This window comes from Lissotriton vulgaris, chromosome 4_1, assembly GCF_964263255.1.
Source record: "Lissotriton vulgaris chromosome 4_1, aLisVul1.2, whole genome shotgun sequence".
Taxonomy (NCBI): Eukaryota; Metazoa; Chordata; class Amphibia; order Caudata; family Salamandridae; genus Lissotriton; species Lissotriton vulgaris.
This window is the reverse complement of record NC_141691.1, coordinates 810,417,792-810,445,442: the sequence shown is the minus strand read 5'-3', so window position 1 is coordinate 810,445,442 and position 27,651 is coordinate 810,417,792. Positions and strand designations below refer to the sequence as shown.

General features: G+C 43.5%; 1 protein-coding gene across 2 annotated transcripts in view; it reads left to right on the top strand.

Annotated features, from left to right (window-relative positions):
• Window positions 1-16,887, top strand: part of MBOAT1 (membrane bound glycerophospholipid O-acyltransferase 1) — a 491,383-nt gene extending 474,496 nt beyond the window's left edge. For both annotated transcript variants that reach the window (XM_086965142.1, XM_086965143.1), the window contains one exon: window positions 16,514-16,887. In XM_086965142.1, the coding sequence (XP_086821268.1) occupies window positions 16,514-16,637 (124 nt within the window). In that variant the 3' untranslated portion in view covers window positions 16,638-16,887. The remainder of the gene's footprint in view (window positions 1-16,513) is intronic.
• Window positions 16,888-27,651: the final 10,764 nt, after the last annotated feature.

Here is a 27,651-nt window from a genome sequence, read left to right as displayed (position 1 = left end):
TTTAAGGATACTTCCTTTTGTGAATAGCACATGTTTGAGGGGAGTAAGGGATCAATTCCCTCGGCGGCAAAAGACGGATTAGTCAGGCTATCAAAGCAAGTTGGCTCTTTCTATTGAATTGTGGGCCCTAGATAGCCGGGTCAGTTTGAGCCCTATGTAGCTGTCCCTGTGGGACATTTGGTTCCTGCAAGCCATTAGGTGACTTTTCAGACCTAGTCAATAGGGGCAGAGTTTCGTGAATACTGTTGGTCCTCTTATGTATCAGTGTCCCATGGATCATTCCCTTATTCTGTATTGCGTAAGCTACCTTGTATAAGATGGTTGAGTCACTTATAAATAAAGAGAGTTGTTCAGTTGACTCCCCACTAGCTTCTCTGTTTTTCTTTTCACACCATAGGTTTCTTTTGGTGGATCTTGAATTGCTGCCACCTACAGCCCAGTATCTTTTTTTGATTCTGAGCCAGCAAGATCCACATGAGATATGACGCATTTTGTGGTTTTCCCACCAGTTGATTCATTTGGTCCTATGAACTTGTTTTCCAGGTTATTTAGATACGAGTCCATGCTAGTTATGGAGCTGGTTCGAGTTTGTATCAGATCGAGCTGAAGTTCCAGTTTATGAGACTGCCAAATTCGTTGCATGAGGGTTGAGTTACCTGACATCAATGTAGCCTCAATTTATGTATTCTTGACTGAGCAAGGGCCCTTGTTGTAGTGTTTGATACCAACGGTGTATGTTCTATCACTTTCAATAACTTCTCATCTGTATCATTTAACAGGAAGCTTATTGAATTCTTTGAGTAAGTCATTTTGTCATTATTTGGTGGCTGACTCTGCCTTGAAAGAGTCAGGGTTTCGGCCAACAGAACCTCATCTTCTGCCCTCCTGGAGACCTAATGTACTCGCAAAAGAACCTCTTAAGTGTGATGTTGCATGGCCGATATAGAATGAATGATTTTTGCTGTTATTTCATCAAATCCAGATATTAGAGGGGCCAATGGATCTATGAGAGTTTCATAATAGCTGTATTACTGCTTTCCGGCCTGGACTGTGGAACTGGGCATGAGCCACCAGCTCCGCTCAGGGTGCCCGTGGTTAGGATATGGACCCTTTGATTAAAGGCATTGACTATAACCGGAATAGCATTGTCCAAAAGTAGGTTGTTGGTTTGAGGAAAATACAGTTTAATTGAATTAGGGAATTCCTTACTTGTCACTTGCCCTTGTAAGGCCAATCCTCCAGGTAGGAGCGATGTAGATTGTTTATTCCTTGTATCCTTATTTCTTACACTCCGTGTCTGCATCTTATTTATGGTTGTTTGTGTTGCTTTTTTGTTAAGCATTGTGCACTTGCACTACATGTCAAAACTTCTGTGCGCTAATTTCCAGATTTGCGTAAGCACGGAAATGTTACTGTAGTGTCGGTGTAACAGCTGACTACTCAGCTGGCTTTTCAGCACAAATATAAGAGCAGCTTTAAGATTGTGCTGAATTAGCTGGTTTGGAGGTGATTAAAAAGAATGGAAAGCAAATCTGGTTTAAAGGCACACCAGCAGTATTCCAGTGCTGCAGCTGGCCAAAGGGTGGGATGACACACCATAGACAAATGGTGCTAACAGGACAAGCGAGGAAAACCAGGCAGGCAGGGCAGGCAAGAGAGTTAGACAGGGCGTGGAACAGCTGGTGGTCAGCAAGTGACTTGCGACTGGCTTGCAGATGATCAGCGGTGAGGCAGAAGTAAACAGAGCAGCAAACACAACAAGTGCAACCTGGACATACCCGACAGGGAGAACCCGGGCGTAAACCGCACCAGCCACTCGGCTGGCCGCTTTTGTGCCCTGGAGTTGCTGCCTGTCAATGCCTAATGCACTTCTCATTTGTTGTTCTGCCAGGAGTTTCCACTAGCAGTACTAAGGTACTGTCCGTGGCCCCAGGCCAGCAATGGTCACTTCTGCCAAGCTTGCCTGCACCTCACGCCAAACCTGTGTCATGCCTCTGCCTCTACTTACTGCCACACTCTCAGCGGATTGTGCCTCTCAGCAGTTCATTGGCTACTTGCTACTTCTTCCCTGCACTCTCCTGCAGCATACGCAGTGTCTGTACCATCAATGTCAACTTCTCCTCGTCTCCTCGCTTCCTATCCTATAGGTGTTGCCTATGCGAGAGCTAGTGGCTTTATTAATGTTTTTTAGATATGTTTTACAGTATGGCAGGGTATGGCCTGCCATTATATAGTATTGAAGGGTATGGTCTAGCATCTCATTGTATAGCATGGTATGGTGTGCTATGGTATGTCCTGTTATTATATAGTATGGTATGGTTTGGCTTGTTATCAATCAATCAATCAATCAAGAAATTTGCATAGCGCGCTACTCACCCGGAGGGTCTCAAGGCGCTTGGGTAGAGGGGTCCGCTACTGCTCGAACAGCCAGGTCTTGAGTTGCTTCCTGAAGGCGAGGTGGTCTTGGGTAAGACGGAGGTGGATGGGGAGGGAGTTCCAAGTCTTGGCTGCCAGGTAGGAGAAGGATCTTCCTCCCATGGTGGTTCTTTGAATGCGTGGAACGGCGTTATTGTATAGTACGGTATGGCTTGTCATTTTAATAGTATGGCATTATATTGTATGACTTGTTATTGTATAGTATGGTATAGCCTGGTATTGTATAGAATGGTATGGTATGACCTGTTGTTGTAAAATATGGTAAGGGCTGTTATCGTATAGAAAGGAATTTTATGGCCCGTCATTGCTCTTTATGGTATGATGTGGTGTGGTATGGTAGAGCAGGGACCTCCATTTCATAGTATGTTATGGCATGGAATGATATGGTATGGTAAGGCCTCTTTTTTTTTTTTTTTAAACCTTTGTTATGCAGCATGTAAATACAATTACAGGCCTACAACCAACCTGGCCGGCCTCGAAATCTGTTTGTAGCAATTACGGCCATCAAGAATTACCTCAGTATTCCACCTCACATCATATTGCATACTATACAAAAAGCACTTCAGCTAGAAGCGCCCACCGAGGTAAAGGATCAGTGAAGGTTCATTTTAAATTATATAATGAGAAGGATCATATGGCATACAATCAAGCTAAGGGCATAGGGTGGGCAATGCACACATCAGGATGTCAGCAGAGCTAGTAACCGTTGTCGACTTGTCGGTGCTACAGTACACATATCGGAATGAAGGAATAAGCAATCACAGTTTGCACCAGTCATCGCCCACCCCATGAACGCAAGACCACCTTAAGAAAATACCAATATACCAAAACACAGATACGACAAGAGGCGTAATACTTAACCTCCATAATGACCCAAGAGAAAGGGAAGGAATAAGAGGACGAAGAAGGATAAGGGAGTGAAGGAAAAAAAGGACCCATAGAAACTAAAAAAGGGGACAAGAAAAAAAAAAAAGGAAGGACCCCTCCCCCTACCCCCCACCCTGCACCCCTGCAGAGACTATGGCTTACCCCCCCTAGCAGTGTGCCTGTCGCCCCATAAAGAATACCCAAAATATAGTTACAGGAAAGGGAGAAGAAACCCTTTAGGCTGAAGTATCCCAAAGTGTTACTCAAGAGAGAGAAAGAGAGAGGAAGGAACAAAAAGGCCATAGAAATGAAAACACCCCCGGACAAGAACCCCCCACCCTGCACCCCTGCAGATGGCTACAGCCTAAACCCTAGCAGCGTGCCTGTCGCCCCAAAAATCCCCCCCGCCCAGCCCGAAGGCCAGCAAGGAAAGAATGCGGAGGAGGGCCATTCTGTGTGTCCCCCGGTCCCCCCTCCACCCCCCACGCACGCCATGATTGTACAAAAAGCAGAGCCAATTCGTGGAAGATATACACAGAGTAGTATACAGACAAATTGTAGGAGTCCTGGTCACCAGCGTGAGCCCCGTAACAAACACAGTTTTGCCAGCCAGCCATCAGATATCAGTCCTGGTTCAGCAAACAGTTTTCAACCCTGTCCCCGTCTATCCGTCCCCTCCTTGTGCGTAAGCTGAGCAAGCAGTATTTGATAACATACATTAAAGCCCGGTCTTACGGCAAAACGAAGTCGCTCCAACCCCCATTTAGTTTCAAACAATCGAGAACCAACCGTCACTGTCCTGCTAGGCTCGAGCCATATCGTTGGTGTCACTTCACAGCTCCTGCTGCCAAAGTGTGGGCTACAAAGTATTGAGGAAAGAAGCACTGCTACGGTTCGTGGCAATCGCAACGGCCGGGGTTTCTGAGGAGCTGTCCGGTGGTAGTCGTTCGTCCAGGGAGCAGGACACGGCCAAGTAGAGTCGTCCGCACAACACCTCGGGTCAGTCGGTATCTCGGGAGAAGACGGGACACTCCTCGCTGGGGAAGGTGCAACGCCAGCATCATGCAACTGCAGGCAGCGCAATTCTCTTTGTCCCAAGGAGGAGGAAATGGCGTCCACCCTCTTCTCCAAAGCCCAGGCGCCGCCAATGAGAGCCACGCGAAGGGAACCCAGTGCCGCCATGAGATCGTTCAAGTCGGGCTCCTTTCCAGATGCGTGCGGGGCAACCCCACAATCCACAACACTCTCCCTCCCAGGCGGGGGTACCTGATGTAGGGCACCTTCCCCCGGCATAGCTAACCTGGCGCTGTTCAGCCCCGTGATGATCCGGTATGGGTCAATGAAATAATAACGTGGAACGGCCCGATATGGCCCGGTACAGTCAGTGCCAGGGACAGTGGGCTACACAACTGGCGGTGCAGGTCGGAGCCCCCGCTGTAGATAACAGGGTCCCGTATCTCAATGTAGGCTGTCCACAAGTCCCGGTAGGGAATCGAAACAATGGCCGCACTCGACAACAAAGAAGGGCAGGGCGATCACAGCTGTCCCCAAAGCCGCGGCGCAGCGCGGCTCACAATGTCATCTCTCGATGCGGGCTGGACGAATGCCCTATGAGGCGACCGTGGGGAGTCTCAATTAAGGCCGATTACTCCTGCCACCCGCTCACGGCCGGGATGGTCCCGCTGGTGGCCGGCCTCGCAGCGCACTCGGGACCCCGGACTCAGTCCTCCAAAGGCCGGAGAGGTCGAGAGGAGAGTTCTGCATTTCTAACGCAGGTCGGGATCACCGGAGCATATCGCTGGTGTCCCCTGCACTTCATCTCCACGAATCTGCGGCGTCCGCTCAGGATGGGTATCAGGATGTCTGCGTGCTGGGAGAGGGCACCGGGAGCCTAAGCAGCCGCTGCGATCGCCATCTTGGCTCCTCCCCCATGGTAAGGCCTCTTATTGTGCAGCATGGTATGGTATGATATAGCCTGTCATTGTGTAGTATGGTATGGTTTGTTATTACATGGAATGGTAGCACAAACTGGTATCCGTGGTATTTCCCATTCTCCATCCTCACAGGAAGTGAAATTACTAGATTTCCCATGATCCATTTGTACAGGAAGTGACATCACTGGATTTTCCATCATCCATCTGCAGGTGAAGTGGCATCACTGGTTTCCTGCCACAACCATCTTTAAAAGAAGAAGTCAAAAAAGAGGACTTCATTTCCCATTACCCATCTGCACAGGAAGTGATATCAATGGATTTACGATCATTCTTCTGCACAGGAAGTGACATCAGTGGCTTCCTGCCCATGGTACCCTGCGCTCAGCCTTCCTCCCAGGATCCTTGTTAGGAATGGCTGTAGGACAGATGCGCGCTGCTGTTGTGCCTAGCGCCAAAGGCTGTACCCGTCCACAGCTGGACCGCACCCAGCACCAGGAACTCTGGTTCTCCCCCTACCTACTGATACCCTGCTGCAACATCTCCATGCTCTTAGCCCCAGCCACTGCTCACTGCACTCTCGCCACACCCCACCATACAACAGGAGCACTCACATGCATCTACTGCAAGTTCTCTCTCACACTATACACCCACCATTCGTGCACCAACAGCTCCCAGCACCCTACTTGCTCACACTCAAAACAAACCAGCCACCTGCTCAAGCTCGCACAGACCTAAAACCACCCAAACACCACACTTGCATGCATGTTCCTCAACACCTGTTTGCTCACCAAACATGCCACAAAGATATGGGACCTACCACAAGACCATGCTCTGGACCTGCTCTTTCTCATGGAAACATGGCTAAACCCAATCTCGGCACCAGACATCACTACAATCATCCCTGCCAGCTGCAAGATCATTAGGCAAGACCATCAGCCAGTAGCAGCCCATGTTGAGAGTGCTGCTGGGCGCTGATGTGGGGCAGGGAGGGCCAGGGAGGGGGGTAGTAAACTACGGATTACCGCCGAATAGAGGTAAGTAAACATATAAATAAGTAAAACAGATTCCATTGCGCACACTGCATCGAAATTCTTTTAATTTATTTATATGTTTACTTACCTCTAATTGGCAGTAATCCGTAGTTTAGTACCCCCCTCCCTGCCCCTCCCCCGCCCCACATCAGCGCCCAGCAGCAATCCCACCTCGGGCCACTACTGCCATCAGCACAATTCCAGAGGTGAAGTCCCTATCATGTTTAAATATACTATGAACTTCACCTCCTACACAGACATCCTCACCAGCTTCAGGGAAGACCTCACATTCAAGATACGCATCACAGCCATCTTCACTGCGGGCAGAACCCTTGTATCCAGACCATTATGTCCCCATACCAATTCACCAGCAACATTGCAGTCTTTGTCGCAACCCTCATCATCTTCGCCAGCACCTTCATACTGCTCGAAGACCTTAACTTTCACCTAGAAGACCTCACCAACCCAAATTCTACTTCCCTTCTAGAAAGACCTCAGAAACCTTGACCTCACCCAGCACATTACCAAACCCACCCACACCACCGGACTCTTAATGGACCTAATTTTTTCCTCAATCAGAAACATCACAGTTGATCAGCCAGCAACTATAACCTGGACAGATGACACTCTTGTCAGTTTCACCATACCCATCTAAATCCATCACAGACCTACCACCACTAGAAGGGCCCATTTCAGCTGGAAACACACCTCGGAAGAGGACTGGGGTCCGCCCTCTCTGAGCACCGGCCCAAGCACACCAGTGACTTGCTGAAAGCCATAAAAAACCTAAGCATCTGGATCAGTGTATGCGCTGATACCTTGGCTCCCCTCAAGCACAAATGAACTGCAAGAGCATGACCACAGGCTAGCTGGTACACAGAGGAACTCAGGATGGCGAAAAGCAACTGCAGGCAACTGGAGTGCGAATGGGCAACAAGTTGATACACAGCAGATAAAGATTTCTTCAAATCTGCGCTATCACCAGTAGATACAGAACCCCAAGCCCAAAGCTCTTGCAGATCACATTGACACCAGCACTAACAGCAGCAAGGAAATCTTCACCATCATTAAAGATATCACCACACCATCCGCCGCCTCAAGCAACATCACCCCCTTAAAAAACCATTGCAATGAACTCTCAGAATTCTTCTATAAAAAAATCACCTCCAAATATAGCAACCTTGATCCTCAACCAGGCCCCGTCATTGTCGCAACTCAATTTTCCATCACTGCTGATGAACAAACCCTGACATTGTGACCTGCCATCATCACCGTTGAAATCGCTGCTACCTTGAGGACCATTCATTCGGGGGCTCCATCTGACCCTTGCCCCCCACACCTTAACCAAAGGGCACCTACACATTTACAAAGCACTAACACCCATCCTCATTGTCTCCATTGACTCAGCCACACTCCCAAGCACCAGGAATCATGCCATTACCATCCCCCTACTGAAAAATCCATACGCTTACCAAGCAATGCTTTCCAACTACATTCCCATCTCCCTCCTACCATATTCAGCAAAAGTCTTTGAAAAACAAATCAACTGATGCCTTAATTACCACCTCAGCAACCACCAGCTCGTTGATGCCACGCAGTCAGGATTCAGGCCCATCCCTAGGTACAGAAACAGCACTAATCGCTGTCACATGCAACATCCGCATGATCCTTGACAGAGGAGACACAGCAGCCCTCATTCTCCTGGGCCTCTCTGTAGCATTTAAAATTATATCACACCCCATCCTTATCAGGAGCCTGCATGAGATTGGCATCCAGGGAACCACTCTCCTCTGGATCTGTGCCTTAACAGATAGAACACAAGTTGCCAGCCTGGCACCTTACTCCTCTGAAGTCGACAAACTCATCTGTGGTGTGCCTCAAGACTAATCGGTCAACTCTATCCTCTTCAGTGCATAGATGGTCCTCCTGGCCAATGTCATCTGCACACAACATCAATAGCCTCTCATATGTGGATGACACACAACTCATAATCTCCCTCTCAGACAAGACCCCCAACACAACGAAACAAGTTCAATGCCTGCATGTCTGAAGTCGCTAACTGGATGAAAGCCAACTGTCCGAAGCTCAACACCGACAAGACAGAAGTAGTGATCTTCAGCAAGAACACCTCACCATGGGACTCCACTGGTGGCTCACCCAAATCCTACACCAGAATCTTGGAATAATCACCAACAGCAGACAGGACATGACTTCACAAGTCAACGCCATCAGTGCATCCTGCTTTCAGAACTTGAAGATGCTGAGGAAGATCTTCAAATGGCTTCCAGGAAACACTAGAAAAACTGTAATTCATTCCCTAATCACCAGCAAGCTGGACTATGGGAACACCCTCTACGCTGGGATCACCAAACAATTCATTTAGAAGGCTACAAACCTTTCAAAACTCTACAGCCAGACTCCTTCTTAACCTCACACACAACCCACATCTGACAACACGGATTGGTGTCATTACAACGCAGGCTATTACAACGCCTGCTGTTACAACACGGTTTTTACATCGCATACCACTACAACGCATAGTGCTTTTAAGCGCTGGATAGTGATTTATTTAATTTACTATTCCAACTCCAGTCCCCGTGGATAGTAGGGAAGGTGTTGGATAGTAAATTAAATATATTCCCTATCCTAGAGCGCCCCCCAGCGCAATGCGTTGTAATGGTTTGCGTTGTAATGGTTGCGTTGTAATGGTAGTGCGTTGTAATAAATGCGTTGTAAGTGATTTTTCCCGACAACACACCTCCAAGAATTACACTGTCTCCTGATACACAAACAGTCTCAATTCAATCTCCTCACACACACATTCAAGACACTGCACTACTCAGGCCCCACCCACCTGAACAGTTGCTTCTTTCCACCTCCGCTGTACTGGACTCCACCTTGCACACTTCCCACGCATATACAGAACCGGATCAGGAGGACAGACGTTCTCTTACATTGCTTCTAAAGTGTGGAATGAGCTCCTACTCCACATCAGAGCCTCCTCTCTTCTTGAATTCTGCAAGAAGCTGAAGACCTGGCTTTCAATTAAACAACCTACCATAGGCAGGGCTAAGAACACACACTTGCTCAGCACCAGGATACCCTTGCAGGTGATAGTGCGCTCTACAAATACACATAACTTAGCATAACATAACATAATATAACATAACAGTGTTAGCGTGGAGTATAGGTATAGTGGAGAGAAACACGCAGTTGCATGAATTGCTTTAACAAAAAGTTAGATTAGTTTTAGATCGTTCAGTGACCTGAAAGGTCTCAAAGCAATGCTGTAGTAAAGATTGCATTTGGAAAATGATTAAAGTGTATTTAAATAATAAACAAGTCCATTGCTGCAGTATCACCCTGTTGCATTTATACAATAAATAAGTCCATGACTAGAGTATTTGTATGGCTTAAAGGCACGGAAAACAAAAACATGTAGTGGCACAAACTTCTTTCCTTAGCTATAGTGTTAGCGTGAAGAAGCAACACAGCAGCGAAAAACATGCAGTCACATGAACTGCTTTAATAAAAAGGTAAAATTGCATGTTGAAAAGAAAGGAATGCTTTTAAACATACATTAAATAGTTCTATGGTTGCAGTGTCGCCTAGTGGATTTAAAAGCCATGTTGTGGTAAATACATTTGGAAATGAATAAAGTGCTTGTAAACATTAAATAAGTATGTTTCTGCAGTATTGCTTGCAGCTTTTAAACATTAAATAAGCCTGTGGCTACAGTGTCAAATTGCCTCATAATCTGGCATAGAAAAACATGCAGTTGCATGAACTGCTTTAATAAAAAGGTAAACTTACATGTTAAAAAGTAAGAAAATACTTTAAAACATCAAATAAGGAAATCGCTGCTGCATAACCCTGGACCTTTTAAACATGAAATAAGTCAGTGGCTACAGTGTTAAACTGTCTCATTCCGAGAACTGGGAGGAGACTAATATAGACATTAATCAGTACTTGGTCCATGCTCCACCGAAGACACTCACAAAGAGAGAAAGTGAAACTGGCACGCTCTAAACAATAAGAACCAAGGAAATGAGAGTGACAATGAAGCCAAACAATGTTTAGTAATGGGCGGGCTTTAAGTCCCCTTTAAGTTTAAGTTACAAAAGATCTTGCAAGCGACAGCGCATGCACTGTTTCAGACGAGACCTAAACAGTTATCAGCCCGATGGACTAGTATCAACCAAAGGTGAGGGATCCACTTTATATGGTTCAAACCCACTAGTGCAGAGGTCTTCAATCTGTGGGGCGCGACCCCCAAGGGGGTCGTGGAGTCCTTGGAAAGGGGTCGCAGATTCTGCCAGAGCATGCAGTTCCTGGCTGTGGGCTGATTGAGGGTGCTCACGGCGGAGGCCTAATTCCCAATGAGGGGTGAAAAACATCAAAGCCTCATTAACAAGTAAAAGGTCTTTTAAAGACCTGTGAAGCACTCGGGTGTGGCTGTGTGTGTGTCCCTGAAGCTGTTTCAGCCGGGCTCACATACAACAGCTGGGGGGGGCGGGCTGGGGGAGGAGGCTGTAGTGTAGCCCTTTGAGTTCAATGGACGTTGCGCGCCTGGAGCTGTGGGTCCCGTGACACATCCCATAAATCATTGGTTCAAGTCCCAGGAGCCCTCATACCGGGTGCCTGTGTGGGAGAAATGTGCCTGGGAGTCTGTTCTTCATGGTGAGATGTTGTTACAGCCTATCTGCCCCCTTCACCCCCGCCCCCTCGCCCCCAGCAGGGAGGCACAGAGATGCTCTCCCATGAGCTGGAAAGAAGAAGGAAGAAGACGCAGAGAAATACCCCCCCTCCCTCCCACATGAGAGAGGCACAGAAAAGGTGGGTGGATTAATGATGGGTGGATGGATGGATGAAAGGGTGGACTGATGAAGGATGGATGGATGGATGTAAGGATGAAGGATGGATGGATGTGTGAAAAGGTGGGTGGATGAATGGTGGATGCATGGATGAAAGGGTGGATAAATGGAGGATGGATGGAAGGATGAAAGGGTAGATGGATGAAGGATGGATGTATGGATGGATAAAAGGTTGCATGGATGAATGATGGATGGATGTGTGAAAAGATGGGTGGATGAATGATGGGTGAATGGATGGATGAAAGGGTGGATGGATGAAGGATGGATGTATGGATGAAAGGGTGGATGGGTGAAGGATAGATGTATGGATGGAAGGAAGGATGAAAGGGTTGATGGATGGACGGATGAAAGGATGGGTGGATGGATAAAGGATGGATGTATAGATGGATAAAAGGTTGCATGGATGAATGATGCATGGATGGATGTGTGAAAGGGTGGGGAGATGAATGATGGGTGTATGGATGGATGAAGGGGTGGATGGATGAAGGATGGATGTATGGATGGAAGGATGAAAGGGTGGATGGATCAAGGATGGATGTATGGATGAAAGGGTGGATGGATCAAGGATGGATGGATGTGTGAAAGTGTGGGTGGATGAATGATGGATGGATGGATGTGATGAGGTCTAACATGCGCACTTATGGTTGTCAAAAGTTGATGATGAGGAATACCAGTTTCTAGAAACTTTTGTCGGAAGGGTGTCCTTACGCCTAAAAAGGTTTTACAATGGGGTCTCAGCATCAAAAAGTTTGAAGACCTCTGCACTAGTGTGTGTTAATGTGCCCGATGCCACACTGGGAGGCAAACCGCTCATTTCAACATTACTAGCAGGCCTCACGTTTTGTTTCTGAGGAAATTCCTGGACTTCCTCAACAGTGTTCTACTGCCTATAAAATGGTTAGGCCTTTCTACTTGGATATCTGCTGGAGAGGCTGCCAACCTCACATCACTGGTTAATCTGAGCAGTCGCCCACAGCTGGGATCCATCATACCCCGCCAAATGTGACATGAATGTGGCTAGCATGGATGTGCAAAGTATATGGGCTGCCCCTATTTTGGCGATGTGTGTGTGCGTGTGTGTTGGTGCATGGGTGTGGGTGTGTGTGTGTGTGTCCATAGGATTGTGGGTTACCATAGAACACAACTGTGTAAGTCATGCCATGGAACTTAGAGTAGAAAAACCCTTTGCTTGTTTGTGGATGGAGTCACTTGATGAATGCAAACAATGCTATCAAAAGTTGTTGTCATCTGGGACAGGGCTATAGAGATGGCTCAGGGAATAAGGTAAGCTGTTATATAGGGGGACATTGACAGTCGTATCCATTGTGGTGCATTTGTAGTGTAATTTATTTTAGCCTGCTTATGACTGGTGTGAGTAAGAATAACCATACTTCTTACTATAGAACTAGAGGAAATAACTCAGGCACTTTTGTTGTTCAAGGGGATTATGGATTCCACTTGGTGTATGCATGAACAGCTTGTATGTGTTGATTTTGATCTTGCTTCTCCTTTGTGTGACACCATTTAGTGATGCAAACTGTGAAGAAGGAGAAACAGTTAAGTACCTTCGTGAGCTGTCATAATCCTTCCATGATTATACTTTGTACAACTCCGAGTTGGTTTTGTCCACCGTAGAAATGCTAGGCACGTCCTGGCCCTCCCTGATGTTTTATCGGGCTATGTGAGATATGCACATATACTTGGACTAGGAAGTGGTGTCCCGTCTCTGGAAATGATCATTAACTAAGGTCAATGATTCCCAATAATAGGAACTGACCATTCATCTTCCACGTACTGCCTCGCAGGTCTTCCTCTTTAGCTCTGTCCCATGTCGCAAACATGGGTTTCAACCAAAACGGCCCTGCCATGAGAAATGATACTTACTGGGGCATTGAAGGCCATCAGTCGAAAGGCAGGCATGACCTGCCCAGAAGCTTATACTGACAGATTAAATTGTAGCTCGTTCAGGAGCATCTTTTATTTAAGCCTTTCTCTTGTGATTCATGGCAGTATTCTGATGACATATGGTAGCTCCCTTTTGGCCCCTGGAGCCCACCCAGAGCATAGGAAATAGAAACGTGCCCCATGACCCTTCCATCAGTCTGTATCAGAGGGAATAATACCCGTAAGGGGATATAGAGCCTGTCCCGCCAGAGTCCCTGGCAGGTATTTGTGGGGGTCTACCATTTAGCCAGGCACCCTGGGTTATGACACGCACCAAGTGAATTTTCTAGTTTTCTCCATTTATCTACCTTGTACAAAACAGAAGTAGCAAAATAGTAGCAATGATCATCAATACATAGCTAATGGTGGACAGTCAAAGCTGGAGAAGATGAATCTCCCAGGCATTACATATGTAGGTATCCTGCCCTTTGGGGGAGTTCCTTAGTAATTTGCTGTAACCGGAAATGCAACAACAGTGACGCATGCCTGTCTTTAAGCTGAGAACATCAGTTTTTACAGCAGCCTCCAGGGCCGGACTGGCCATAGCGGGCACCGGGCGTTTCCCCGGTAGTCTGCTAGGGTGGGGGCCAGTTTTGGGCCCCTGGGGGGCCTTTTTTGTTACCGGGGGTCGGCAATAAAGGCCCCCGTAACAAAATTGGCCAAAACCGGCTGTCATTGATCATTAATTGAAGGTAATAGGTCATTAATAATTGGGCTTTCGGGCTCGTGACCTGCAGGAACACCACTAGTCATTTGTAGATGCTGAATGGGGGTTGGGAGCACACTGCCTCACAGTCCCAGCACAGTTCGCCCCTTTGCATCCTGGTAAATGCAGTGCACAGTTCAAACTTACTTCAAAAATAGTTGGAGCTTTTCACCAAAGTTGGTGCAGACATTGCTGTATATCTCTAGACACGTGTTTCTGGGTTGAGCCCTTCATCAGTAGAGAGCAGAAGTTTTAGAGAGCAAAGAACAATCATTTGGGGTTGCTGGAAATGCTGCCAAGTTCCTATCAGGTCACAGTACCACTCACAGGCACACAGGTGCATCTCCAAAGCTCGTCAGCTTGCTGGCTCAAGGGAGCCTTTTAAACAGAATGGGGATTGGGAGCACACCTCCTCACCATCCCAGCACAGTTCGCCCCTTTGCATCCTGTTAAATGCAGTACACAGTTCAAACTTACTTCAAAAATAGCTGGAGTTTTTCACCAAAGTTGGTGCAGACATTGCTGTATATCTCTAGACATGTGTTTCTGGGTTGGGCCCTTCCATCAGTAGAGAGCAGCAGTTTTAGAGAGCAAAGAAAAATCATCTGGGGCTGCTGTAAGTGCTGCCAAGTTCATCTCGGGTCACAGTACCACTCACAGGCACACAGGTGCATCTCCAAAGCTCATTAGCTTGCTGGCTAAAGGGAGCCTTTTAAACAGAATGGGGTTTAGGAGCACACTGCCTCCCAGTCCCAGATGAATTTAGTTTTATCTCTACTGATGAAGGATAAAATCCAGAAACACATGTGACTAGAGATTAACGGCACTAACCTGCACCAACTTTGGTGAAACACTGCAAAACTTCAAGTAAGCATGTAAATTGAACTGCATTTACCAGGATGCAAAGGGGCGAACTGTGCTTGGAGGTGAAGCAGTGTGCTACCAACCCCCTTCTGTTTGAAAAGACTCCCTTGAGCCTCTGAGCTGACGAGCTCTTGGAGATGCACCTGTGCGCCAGGGAGAGGTACAGAGACCTGAGAGGAATGTGGCAGCTTTCTCAGCAAACCCCAGTTGAATTTCGTTTTATCTCTACTGATGAAGGATAAAATCCTGAAACACATGTGTCTAGAGATTAACAGCACTAACTTGCACCAACTTTGGTGAAACACTCTGCAAAACTTCAAGTAAGCATATAAATTGAACTGCATTTACCAGGATGCAAAGCGGCGAACAGTGCTGGGAGGTGAAGCAGTGTGCACCCATCCCCCTTCCATTTGTAGATGCTGTTGCGCCAGACTCTGCTCATATGCAGTGTTGTCACTGCTCCTATGGGCACGCAGGCTTTGATGCCCCCTAGTGGACTTTCATGAATATCTCATTCCGTAGGCATTCACAAACACGTGAACTTGTATCAACGTACACTGTAACCCATTCATAGGGTATGCGTTAGACCAGTGATACACAAAGTATGACCCTGGGGCCACATTCGGCCCTCCTGACCTTTACGTGCGCCCCCCCCCCCAGGCAGCAGCAGCAATGTGCTGTCGACTCAGCACTAACATGAAAAAAAAAGTTCAATATACAGCAAACACTTACTTAAAGTTAATTGCAGTTAGGGAACTGAAGTAACAAGGCCCTTAACACATCGCTAGATTGTGGGGCGCCCCTACCCCACCGAAGCTGGTAGACTGGCAAAATGACATGGACTGGTGCATGCTGCAAGAAAAGACTGTGTACGCAGCAAGAGGGTGCCCTCGGAAATGGGGAGAGGTGTGGTCATGCTGGAATGACTTCAGAGGTAACATCTGCGAGCCTCCGCAGGCCCAGCAGTCTGGCTCGGAAGATATAGATTGAACACTGTTTCTCTACAGCTGTATATGTAATGAATGTACTGTATTGTCACTGTATTATTGGTGTTGTGACAGACTCAAACATGCAACTCGTTGGCCGCGTATGTTCTCATTAATCTAAATAAAAAAGAATAAAAAAAAAAAACAAGGCCCTTAACTTAGGAACACCTTAATTTGTAAAGACAGCCACTAGATATACATGCTTTGCTTTCCCTACACCCACTTTACACCCACCGCTGACATCAGTGCGGCCCTCGGTCTCACCATAGACCACACTTTGTGGCCCCATTGAAAATGTTATTGAGTACCCATGTGTTAGACTGTCAACTGCCGTCCAGTGAAACTTACTTTAATCTAGGGAGCAATTTTTGAAGAGCTTCCAGGTCAGGCCAGAGCAGCTGACTTTCAAACTGGGGAATCAGATTCGAGTATCGGCATCGGATAACATCCTGTGATTCTGGACAAATCGTTTAATCGCCCCATGCATACCAAAAATGAATGTGTCCTGGTGTAATATGTGACTGTTGCTCATGTAAAGCGGTCCAATACCTTCGAGTCATGTTCTCGCCATATAAAACTGTAAAAAAATGTACATTGTAAAATTGGCAACATTTGTTGCTCCCATAAGTATTTGGCTAACTTTGCACCTCGTTTGTTAGTTCAGAACTAAACTGCATTGGATGTTTTCTTTTCTTTAGCAGACAATTTCCATGTCAAACGACCTTTATGCGGTTTATGCTTTGCTTCCCTAATATACTGAACACTATCCCTGCTTTTGTGACATGTTTTAGCTTCTGCAGAACCGTTGTATACATGATTTCACCTTAACTCTTTTAACAGTGAGATTTTTATTTTTTCATTGTTGTTGCAGCTCGATGTACTTTCATTTTCACATCCTAAGTCTCCTGGTGTTATTGATTCTACCAATGAAACCTCCAGGACAAACTCAAAAGCGGCCTCAGGAGAACTCAATCAACCACAAGAAGATGCGATGACACCTCATGGACAAGACTACCAAAGGGAAAGTGAAGCACTGAACTCCCAAAAAAGAACATTCCAATAAATAAACGATACCTCATTTTGGGAGGAAAGAACCGCTCAACCATTTGCACAGCAAATTTCCTACTGACAAAACAAGTGTACGTGGCTCTGGAGGAATCTTTTCATCTGTGTAGACATAGGAAATAATTTTTTGTACAAAGTACATTTGTTTATTGCATTTTAATATATTTGATGTACATATCTTACCTCTGAAGCCTTTTTTGACTCAGAACTTGTGTGATGTGAAGCAATATCTTGGTTTTGTACTCTGCTGGTAAGTAGCCATTTCTTAGCGAGCTGTATAGCTTATGATGGTCAGTAATTGCCCGCCTCAGACCCTGAGTCACTTCAACCAAGGTTCGAAACTGGCATTAGCCATTGCCCCCCAAGCTCTTTAGTTAGAAAGTGTGCTCCTGCGGGAAGCCAGGGAGGCTTGTTGCACATCTCACTATTTGGGCCTGATTGAGTTGAACACACTGAAGCATCGGGGTCAGGTCGGAGCTTCTGTAATTCTTTCTGCACCCAAATTCTAGAAGTGAACCCCTGAGGATCACTGAGTTGGGTACCGATAAACATCTGCTCTTCAGCGTGAAGATGCCCTTCTGGGTGAATGTGCGCTTTATACATACTCGTGTTATTTTATGCTATGATCAGGTCCAAATTATGGGGCATATTCACAAGGGAACGGCGAAGCGTGGCATTAAGCAACAACTCCACCATTCTGAAAAGCAGAGATGCTCCGTATTCACAAGAATGCGGCGCACCCCTGCATTTCCCTTAGCGCTGGTACTAAATCTAGCTGCCTAGCGCCTGCGCAGGCACCTTTGCACCATAGTGCAAAGGTGTCTGCGTTAGGGGGAATGATTGTTTATGTGCAGGAAGGTGTCCCTTCCTGTACATAAACAATTCAGAATGGTGAATTATAACTACTATGTGTGCTGCATTGTGCAGCACAGAAGTTGCAAATCGGCATTTTTTAACTCCTTCCGTGCTCATGACGAGCTCAGCTCGTCATGAGGCACGGTGCTCGTGACGAGCTGAGATCGTCATGAGCCATGGAACGCTCACACGCCGGGACAATTCCCCTGCTGTGCTGAACGTTCCATAAAAAACGGGTGCAGCTGTGACGAGCTCAGCTCGTCATGAGCACACGAGCACTGTGCCTCATGATGAACTGAGCTCGTCATGAGCACCAGGGCGCAGTGCGCGCCCCCTGCCCCCAGCACAGCAGGGGAATTACCCCCGCTGTGAAGGGGTTAAATGATTGTTTATGTGCAGGAATGGACACCTTCCTGTACATGAACAATCATTCATGCCAATTTGCTGTTTCTATGTGTACTGCACAATGCAGCACACATAGAAACAGCAAAAATGAGTAGAAATTAAGGTGATCTCTTTTTGCCATGTTCAGACCAGGTTTTCCCTGGTCTTAATTTTTGCGCTGCCTCCTATTTACGCCACCCTGGTAAATAGGGGGCAGCGTCAAATCAATGGTGTTTACGGGGAAACGCCCACCGCAACACCCATTGCACGTCCCTTTCACGCTTATTTACAAGGCAGCGTTAAGTCGCGTGAATTGGCTTAACATACCTAGTAAATAAGGTGAAGAGTTGTCTCCACAGGAACGTCTTAACAGGTGATGTTCCTGTGGCCATAGGGGCTTGTAAATATGCCGCTATGTGTCAGCTTCCTAAAACCTCTGGCTGCTTGCAAATGCTAAACGGAGGCATCAAAGTAAACAGTTATACTTTTCTCCCTGTGAATTCCTACACTGCCCTCCAAACTCTTTTCCTGGGTACTTCTATTTCCTACAAAATGCTTGAGGGTATGCAGGGTGTATGCAGATGAAGAAATTGCAGAGCACATCTGAGGATATTCTGTTGTGTAGAGTGACTGCTGGTCCAGGTAAAAAAGGCAATGTCAGGCTGCAGGTATATGTATATATCTGCTACCTGAAAGAAACTCCTATATTGAGCACCCAACAACACCAGCCACACTCAGAATCTGCTCACTGTAGGGTGCTCTATATAGGAACTATCCAGAGTTCCTTGCTTCCTTTTTTGCATAAATATGTAAATAAATATTCCATTGCCCTTGACACAAATCAGACGCCCAGTCTCTTGGGGGGGACTTGTAAAGCGGAGCGTCACCGCTTCAATATTTCGGAAGAAAATCACGGACTCCTCTAACAGAGTGTTAATATATATGAAAACGGAATGTGAGAGTATGTTGCAGTTTGATTAAGATCACAATCTATACGTCTTCACTGTGTCACTGACTTTATATATCAAATGAACATGCCAAAAGTAATTACCATCTTGATTGAAGTTATCTCATTGAAAGTCTCTTTTCACTGTGTGTGTTAATTAAGTTTAAAAAACAGAGATATATATATCAAGAAAATCACGAATTCCTTCAACAGATGCTGTGAAACCAATCCACCATCGGATCATCGTTCACAGAAGTTTATTCACATCAAAAGAGTCAGACCATGATGTGTTCCGACCCCTCACGGGTTTTAATCATATGTGAATCCATCTTGGTAGGTATATATATATATATATATATATATATATATATATATATATATATATATATATATATATATATATATATATATATATATATATTACCTACTGGCGGTCGCCAGTAGGTATATATAGTTAGGATTTTTTCTCTATGGAACTTTTGAAAATTCTATGTCTAATAACTTTGGCGTTTGTGGACGGAATTGGCTGAAATTTTCAGAAAAATTGCATATTTTGTTTCTGAGCAGCCCCTGAAATTTTGGGGGGGTTTCGTCAAGGGGGGGCCGAGAAAAAAGGGGGTCCCAAAACGCGTTTTTCCCATTCATTTCTCCATAGGGCGTTTGGCCTCACTTTTAGCTCGAACGGCTGAATGGATTTACACGAAACTTGGCAAAATTGTAGGGACTGTTAGCCCGATGTGCCTTTGCTGGGTCTCAATATATGTGCTCCAGTGGATTTTGAGAAATTAACGTTTTAAAAAACAGATATATCTGTGACAGCGTCCTAGATAGCGCACTAGTTCTCGTACTATTCGCGTAACGGAGCTTTGCGAAGCGAAGCTGATTGGCTCTCCGGCGTCTGTCAACATTCTAAACAGTCTGTAGCGGCCGCCATCTTGTCTCTCGGTAGGATCGAGAGACAAGAGGAGGCCAGAACGAAGGGGCAAATGCCCATAAGGGGGCATAGTAGATCCTCATTGACCCCCTAGGTTTGATGTGGAGGCTTTAAAAGGGCCCCGCCGTGAAAAAATAAATTTTAAAAAAAATGTTTTTTTTCGTGGGGTGCGCCCGGTACGCGTACTGGAAAGCGGTCTGGGGAGCATACTATAAGGAAACAAGAATGATTGACTTTTAACTTATTGTATGTTTATTGATTATTCGTTTTTTTATTTTTATTTTTTATTTTTATTTACGTAGCAAAATGTAGGTACCAATGCAGAGTGTAAAAATAAATAAACGCCGTCTCCTTTGTAGATATCTTGCAAGTTGTTTCAGAAGTTATTGTGGTATATGGAATTCATACCATAGTCTGTCTGGAAAGCCGAAAAAATATGGAGGCAGGAGATGATAAAGAGATGTTAAATACACATTGGAGATAATATAGTTGGAGAAAGGAAGTAACTATGAGGAAATTTACTACGTAACATAAACAAGTTTTACAGTATACTATAAGTCTGACTTTACATTATAATCAATTTGGTACTAGTTTATGAATTACATATAAAAAAGATTAAAGACTCGAACAATTTTTGATTATTTGTTGTTGTTTGGAGGGGCCACCCTGCTCTGGTCTCCGGATTGGTGGCCACTTGAGCTAGGACCTGTTCCTGCGCCCAAACAGACCATCAAAAACCTGGGAGTACGCCTGGACCAAACACTGATTTTAAAAGATCATGTCAGTCAAGTCACGGGAGCGTGCTTCCGAATAATTGGTCTTCTACGGCGCATTTTCCCCTTCCTGCCAGACATCCACAGGAAAACGCTGGTACAGGCACTAGTTCTTGGGCGGGTAGACTACTGCAATGGTCTACTCACCTCTGCCAATCATGAACAACTACGCAGACTGCAGGTGGTGCAGAACACCGCAGCAAGACTCATCTTGAATGCCCCCCCGTACCCCGTCACGCCCTCTCCTTTCCCACCTTCACTGGCTCCCAGTGCGACAACGGGTCAACTTCAAACTTTGCTGCATAATGCATAAGTGCATTTTTTGGGTCCGGTCCCAAATACTTAAAAGACATTTTTGTCCCCTACTCTCCTGGACGTGCTTTGCGGTCCAGCAACACCATGTTGATGCATGTACCCAAAGTCACCAGAGCGAGACAGGGTGGCCGAGCACCCTCTCTCAAAGGCCCCTTGCTATGGAACTCCCTCCCACCACAGTTGAGACATGTCTCTAACCTCTTTTCTTTTAGGAAAAAACTAAAAACATACCTATTCACCCAAGACTAATTTTCTTCTGCTTCCTACACTGTCATCCCCTCAGTAAGTTCTTTCGACCCATACAGAAGCTACGCGCGGAGATACCCCTTCGGGGCTGAATCAGGCGCGCTATAAGAATATAAATAAATAAATATTAAATATAAATTTATTCTTCTGATTTTCTGATTCTTTTTCAATATTTAATAGACTGTCTAATATTTGACTGTCCGAAATGTCCTCTTGTTGAGTGAATATAACTTCCCACATTTTATTGTCCTCATAATGAAGTAACAAATCCACAGATTCTACACATTGTAGAAGTTCTTGGTCTCGTGATTCATCCATGAATTTCAAGTCAATGCGTTCAATGATTTTCTCATTGTTCATCTCTAGGGCAATTTTCAAAGGAAACGTTCTGTTCTCCTTCCTTTTTTGTGCTGAAATTTGCATAAAAAATAAATGTATCAGTAGAGATAAGGAAAATAATTATGCTTTTCCGTAAAAGTTTGTTGACGTCACTTCGGCACGCAACGTAAGCGCCCTCGGAAGCGCCTACGTTCGCGCCGCGTTTGTGCGTTTGCGCCCCGGAAGTGCCTACGTTCGCGCCGCGTAAACGCACCCGGAATCGCTCCTGAGCGCGCAACGTAAGCGCGTCGGGTCATGCGACCTTAAAATAACACTTTTCATTGGTTGCTAACAGTTTTTTTTACAAAGAATGAAATCCCCACCCATTTCCTTCACTTCTTCTTTCACTTTTGTGACTAAAAGACCTGCCTTTTTGCTCTAGGATATTTCTTGGTTTTTCAATGGCTGCCAGACAATCCAGCAGTGAGGATGACTCCAATGAATTCATCAATGAACAGCCTCCTCAACGAAAAGTTAAGGAGCATTTCATTTGGAAATTTTTTATAATCCCACCTGGACTAAAAAAGGTTAATGCTCCAAAAGTACAGTGCAGGATCTGCAAAGAAGAGCTGTCTCGAGGTAATCCTTTGAAAAAGTACTCTTTTGGGAACTTTACAATGATCCGGCATGTGGAGAGGAAGCACCCCCAGAATTTTGCCAGGGAAAGTGTCAGGGCTCTGGCACAAGAGGTTCCCAAAGATGGGGCCTCTACATCAACCGGAGGAGCAACTTCTTCCGGGAGGGAGCAATCACAGGAGCAGGTGCTAAACATTCAACCTGCATTTAACCATGGGGTCGTTAGATGCAGATACTGCAATCAACTCCTCACCTATGGGGAGCAAAGTGTCCAGCTCATGGTTCGAGCATTGGAGAACCATCGCTGCCCTTCCCACCCCTAATTTTTTTGTTTTTTTTGCTCCTGTTGAGCAGTTTCCATTCCCTGTTTTTGTTCCAGTTTTGAAAAAGAAGAAAACCAAAAGTTCTTTTCAGAACTACCTCCAATTCTCATCAAAGAGCTATATTCTTAAAAAAATGAAAAAGAGTAAGTGAAAAATGAGTGCATTGATAATTGAAAGGAGAATGAGTAAGAAAGAACAGAAAGGTATGAGAGGAGAAAAGTGATGCATCGCACCAGCGGTGTAAAAAAATGCACCTCGTTGCGCTATATTTAAAAAGTGATGCATCTAGATAGATGGGTCACTTTTTAAAACCCTGCGCCACATTATACCTGCGTCAGGGATAATGTATGCAAGGGGGGCGTAAAAGAAGAATACATTTTACAGCTTTTGATATTTGCTATTAAAAAACCATTGAAATTCACTGAAAAAACCATAGGTTATAGACCATATATAGTTAGGGATTAGCATTTACAAAACCTTAATTTACACGCACAAAACCATAGAAATTCGCATATATAGTTAGTTGCAATAACTATATATCGCGCACCCGCAATCCACTGCTGATGATGTCACATATTACATCATTCATGACATGGTCAGTGACTCCAGGCCATCTTGTGTAAGTATTGCATCGTGTGGTGCATGGGGGGGCTCTGTGGATAAATCGCCCCAGCTGGTTGAAAGGTTGCAATAAGGGAACAATGCATTAAAAAGCGGCCTGGATTTTGTACTTCCTCTGAGTCAAGCTTGGTGTATGGGATGAGGGTACCGTGTCGAAAGAGGTCTCCAGTATCGCGTATGTCAGCCATTTCCCAGTTGTGTAATTCGGCCGCCGTGGTGATCCTCAGGCCCCAGGCGTTCCCAAGAGAGGGATAGCGGGAGCAAATGGTATTGTAGAACGGGTGATGAATAGGCTTCTACGGAAGCATTTGTAGCCTACTGCGGGCAGCAGGGAGCCTATGACAGTGGGTTTTGCACAGGGATAGAACAAGTGCAAGAGGGAGAAGTGTGATATGGCAAGCTGTCGAGAGGCCAGCCATCTGGCAATCCATTGTAACTGTGCTGATACTAATTATGTTAAAAGTTAAGTGCGGCCAGTTCTTCCCAATCTGCGTGGAGGTAAAGTTTTCGAATGGATACTCGGTGTTTGGAAAGGTGAGTATCCAAAATATCGAAATTAAAATATCGATATAAAATAATATTGATGTTTTAATTTCGATGGTACAAAATATCGATGTCAATAATTTCGATGGACAGAATATTGACCTTAAGGTAAGTAATATCAATGTTTTTAATATCGAAGTTACTAATATCGATATCAAATATATCAATGTTACTAATATCGATATTTGCATTATTTTCATGTATTTTGTTAATAATTTTATATGTATATTTTAATTTTGTGTTTTAGTACTGTAGCGGGTAGTGCGTTTATAGGGGAATAGGGTGGGAAGTAATTCAATTATAGTAAATTAATTATTCATTTTTATTAATTATAAATAAATTTCATTAATTTTATTGTTTAAGTTCTGTAGCAGGTTGTGGGTTTATAGGGCAATAGGGTGGGAAGTAATTTAAATGTAATTCATTAATAATTTATTTTTATTAATTGGTATTGATAATTATAGTTTTGTTAATTAATTAATAATTGAAAATTACATTGTATTCATTTGTAATTAATTTTTAATAATTGGTAATTAATTGTTATTAATTAGGAATACTTTTTAATAATTGGTAATTGTTTTTTATTAGTTGTTAATTATTTGAATTAATTGGTAAATATTTTTTATTCATTGGTAATTACTTTTTATTAATTGGTAATTCATTGTAATTATTCATTTTTTTGGTATACAACATTATTTAATTGTTAATATTTGTTAATTCGTAATAATGTTTAATAATTATTGTTTTTGTTATTTTTTATATATATTTTAATTCTTAATTAATATTAATGCATTTTTATTTATTGGTATTTATTATTAATTTGTTGTTAATTTATTATTCATTGGTAATTATGTTTTAATTATGTTTTGGTATTTTAAAATAGTTTATAGTTTTTAATAATTCATTAATATTTTTTTAAATTGTAATTATTTTTAAGTATGTTGTTTTTAACTTCTACACTATCCAACACATTCCCTACTGTTGCACTCACTGGAGTTGGAATACAAATTTTTACCCCCACGCTATCCAACACTTTCCCTACTGTTGCACTTTCTGGAGTTGGAATAGTAATTTTTACCCCTATGCTATCCAACACTTTTACTACTGTTGCACTCACTGGAGTTGGAATAGTAATTTTTACCCCTACGAAATCCAACACTTTCCCTTCTGTTGCACTCTCTGGAGTTGGAATAGTAACTTTTACCCCTACGCTATCCAACTCTTTCCCTAATGTTGCACTCACTGGAGTTGGAATAGTAATTTTTAACCCTATGCTATCCAACACTTTCCCCTACGTTGCACTCTTTGGAGTTGGAATAGTAATTTTTACCCCTACGCTATCTAATACTTTCCCTTCTGTTGCACTCTCTGGAGTTGGAATAGTAATTTCTTACACTACGCTATTCAACACTTTCCCTACTGTTGCACTCTTTAGAGTTGGAATAGTCATTTTTACCCCTACACTATCCAACATTCTCCTAATTTTTTTTATTTGTTTTACATTTTTATTTATTTTTTATTTATATTATCATTTTATGTGTATAGATGTATTTATAATTTATAATATTTTTAAGTTATTAGAATAATTATTAAAAGTTATTATTAAGTAAGTATACATATTATGTATGATATATATATGTTTAATTATTTTTTTATTAAATTGTGTATATTACTTATTATTTTTAAATATTACAAAAGATTTTTACCTATTTTTATTACATTTATAAGTAATATTTAATTTATTTTACATATTTTTTTAAATTAAAAAAAACAATATTTTTTAGTTACGATATTTTTGACGTTCAATATTTTTTTCCGATATTTTTGTACTTACCTTGTTGGAGATAGGATGTCGATATTGTTGACATCGATATTTTTGTTGCGATATTTTTGTATGTCGATATTTGTAGTATCAACATTTTGTCAGACATTGGTCTGGAGGTACCCCAAATGAAGCCTCTAATTGTCTCAAATTCCAAGAAGGAAGAGGAATATAGTGACATTCATAGCACCTTCATAAGCAGGAAGTTCCATCAAATTACTCATCTTTATGATCAACAACAGAGTGAAGAAAATTCTATGGTTGATACATGCATTATTTTCTTTCCAAAACTATCAGAAGTGAGATTTTGCATGCCTACTCGCTTCTGAAGTACTCCCAAAAGTAGCATTAGTATTCATTACTTGCTTTTTATATAGTGCTTAATGCTGCCTTTTAATATTTCTAAACACTGTACATAACAAATGAAAATAATAATCATTTAATGGTACTCCATCTATTAACCCCAGAATCAATGATTGCAAAAAAGTTAAAATAGCAATCACTGATGTCGCTGATATTGCTAAAAATGGCAACCTCTCTGGAAAGTAACTAGCAGAATTCCACCTGAAATGTATAAAGTCTTTAAAACGTAATTGATAAGTATGCTTAAACATCTCTTTAATTGCATATGTTGTTCTCATTCATCTCCTCTCAAGTGGAATGAAGTTACTATTGTAACTTTTTTAGAGGACCAAATTATGGCTGAATTGTACCATTCACTCTTATTTCTCTAAACCAGCTGCAAATCAAATTCCTTGTAAAATTTGGTTGGGGATTTAGGTTCTCATGTTATTTTAGGGGTATTTACGTAGTACCATTTAGCAGTAGGATTAGCACTTTCTTGATCAGTGTGCATTTATCGTACAGTGCTTAGTTTCCATTAGTTGGTTTTGTATTCAAAGAGTGTTATGTGTATGGATACATGTGCTAAAGCATTTTGACTCTTTTGGTTCAGCAGGCTGGTCAGTTTTACATTGCCTGCATATGATGTTTGTTTTCTAGATAATAGACCAGCTCAGTATGTAGATGTGCTGCATTATTGTGCACTTGAGGGATGTATTGTTCAAATCTACATTATCTGAATGGCTCTGAGTCTAAGATGTATGTTGTTGTGGCAAAGGCAAACAGTCATTGACTTATCAGTGTATGTTTCACTGCTTTATTGAGGCTTTTGCAGTAAAAGACAAAATAACTTAAATTATATAAGGGATAAAGTACCACCTCCCATACATTATAAGGATATTGCAAGTCACCAAGGTGTTCCATAGCCAAAAGAGGAATGAGGCCAAAGGCTGAGTTCCTTTATAAGGTTATGGAACCCGAGGTGACTTGCTATATCCTTATCATGTACCCCAGAGGGTACTTTATCCCATATAATACAAGATCACACCATCACCTTCCCCACAAACCACTTAAAACCTTTGTGCGTAGCTCTTTCATATGAAAGCGCAAGCATGTTTGCAAACAAGAAGAATACAAATAAAACCTCTAGTGCACAATTGAACACATCAAAAACCTGTTATTTGTTGCAAACAGATATTAGAAACAGTTCGATAGAAGTCAGTTAAAAAAAAAGCTTCACTACCTCTGAACGTGTAGAAACATGCAGAAAGATTGATCTTTTCTCTAACTCTCTAATGAGTGCAAAAAATAAACATTTTTTTCTGCTTGTCATTGTAGGCAAAAAAATAGAGCAGAAGAAATAAAAGCAACGTTCACAAACAAGTGTCTTCAAAGGTGCTCAAATACATGTGTGAATTTTGCCAAGAATGCCCCTCTCAAAACTATTGCCTCGCGAATAAGTGTCTTTTGTGACACAAACCCTAAATTCTCTGGCTTTTATTTGTATACGTCCAAGGAAAGTGAATGGAATCAGCACTTGTGATCTCTGACTACCTTACATTTCGTATTTGTTATCTCGGGATATGGATTTCATTCTAGTTTGAGAAATTATTGGACCACTGACTCATTGTCAGTGAAATTGCTCTCCCTCCCTCGCAGCTCCACCATTAAGTGAGGCCTTCCCCCGAGCCCCTGCACTTTCGAGTGTTGGTGTTCGAGTCCCTCCTCCACCCGCAGGTTTCACCTGCGCCTCATCCCCGGTGGCCCAGTGGACATCTGTCTCCATTCTCTTGCACCGCTTTTTCTCTCCTTTTTTACTCATTTTTGTCCCTCACTTCTATCTCCCCCCTTCACTATACTTCTGGGTCTTAACCTCCATTTTCTGT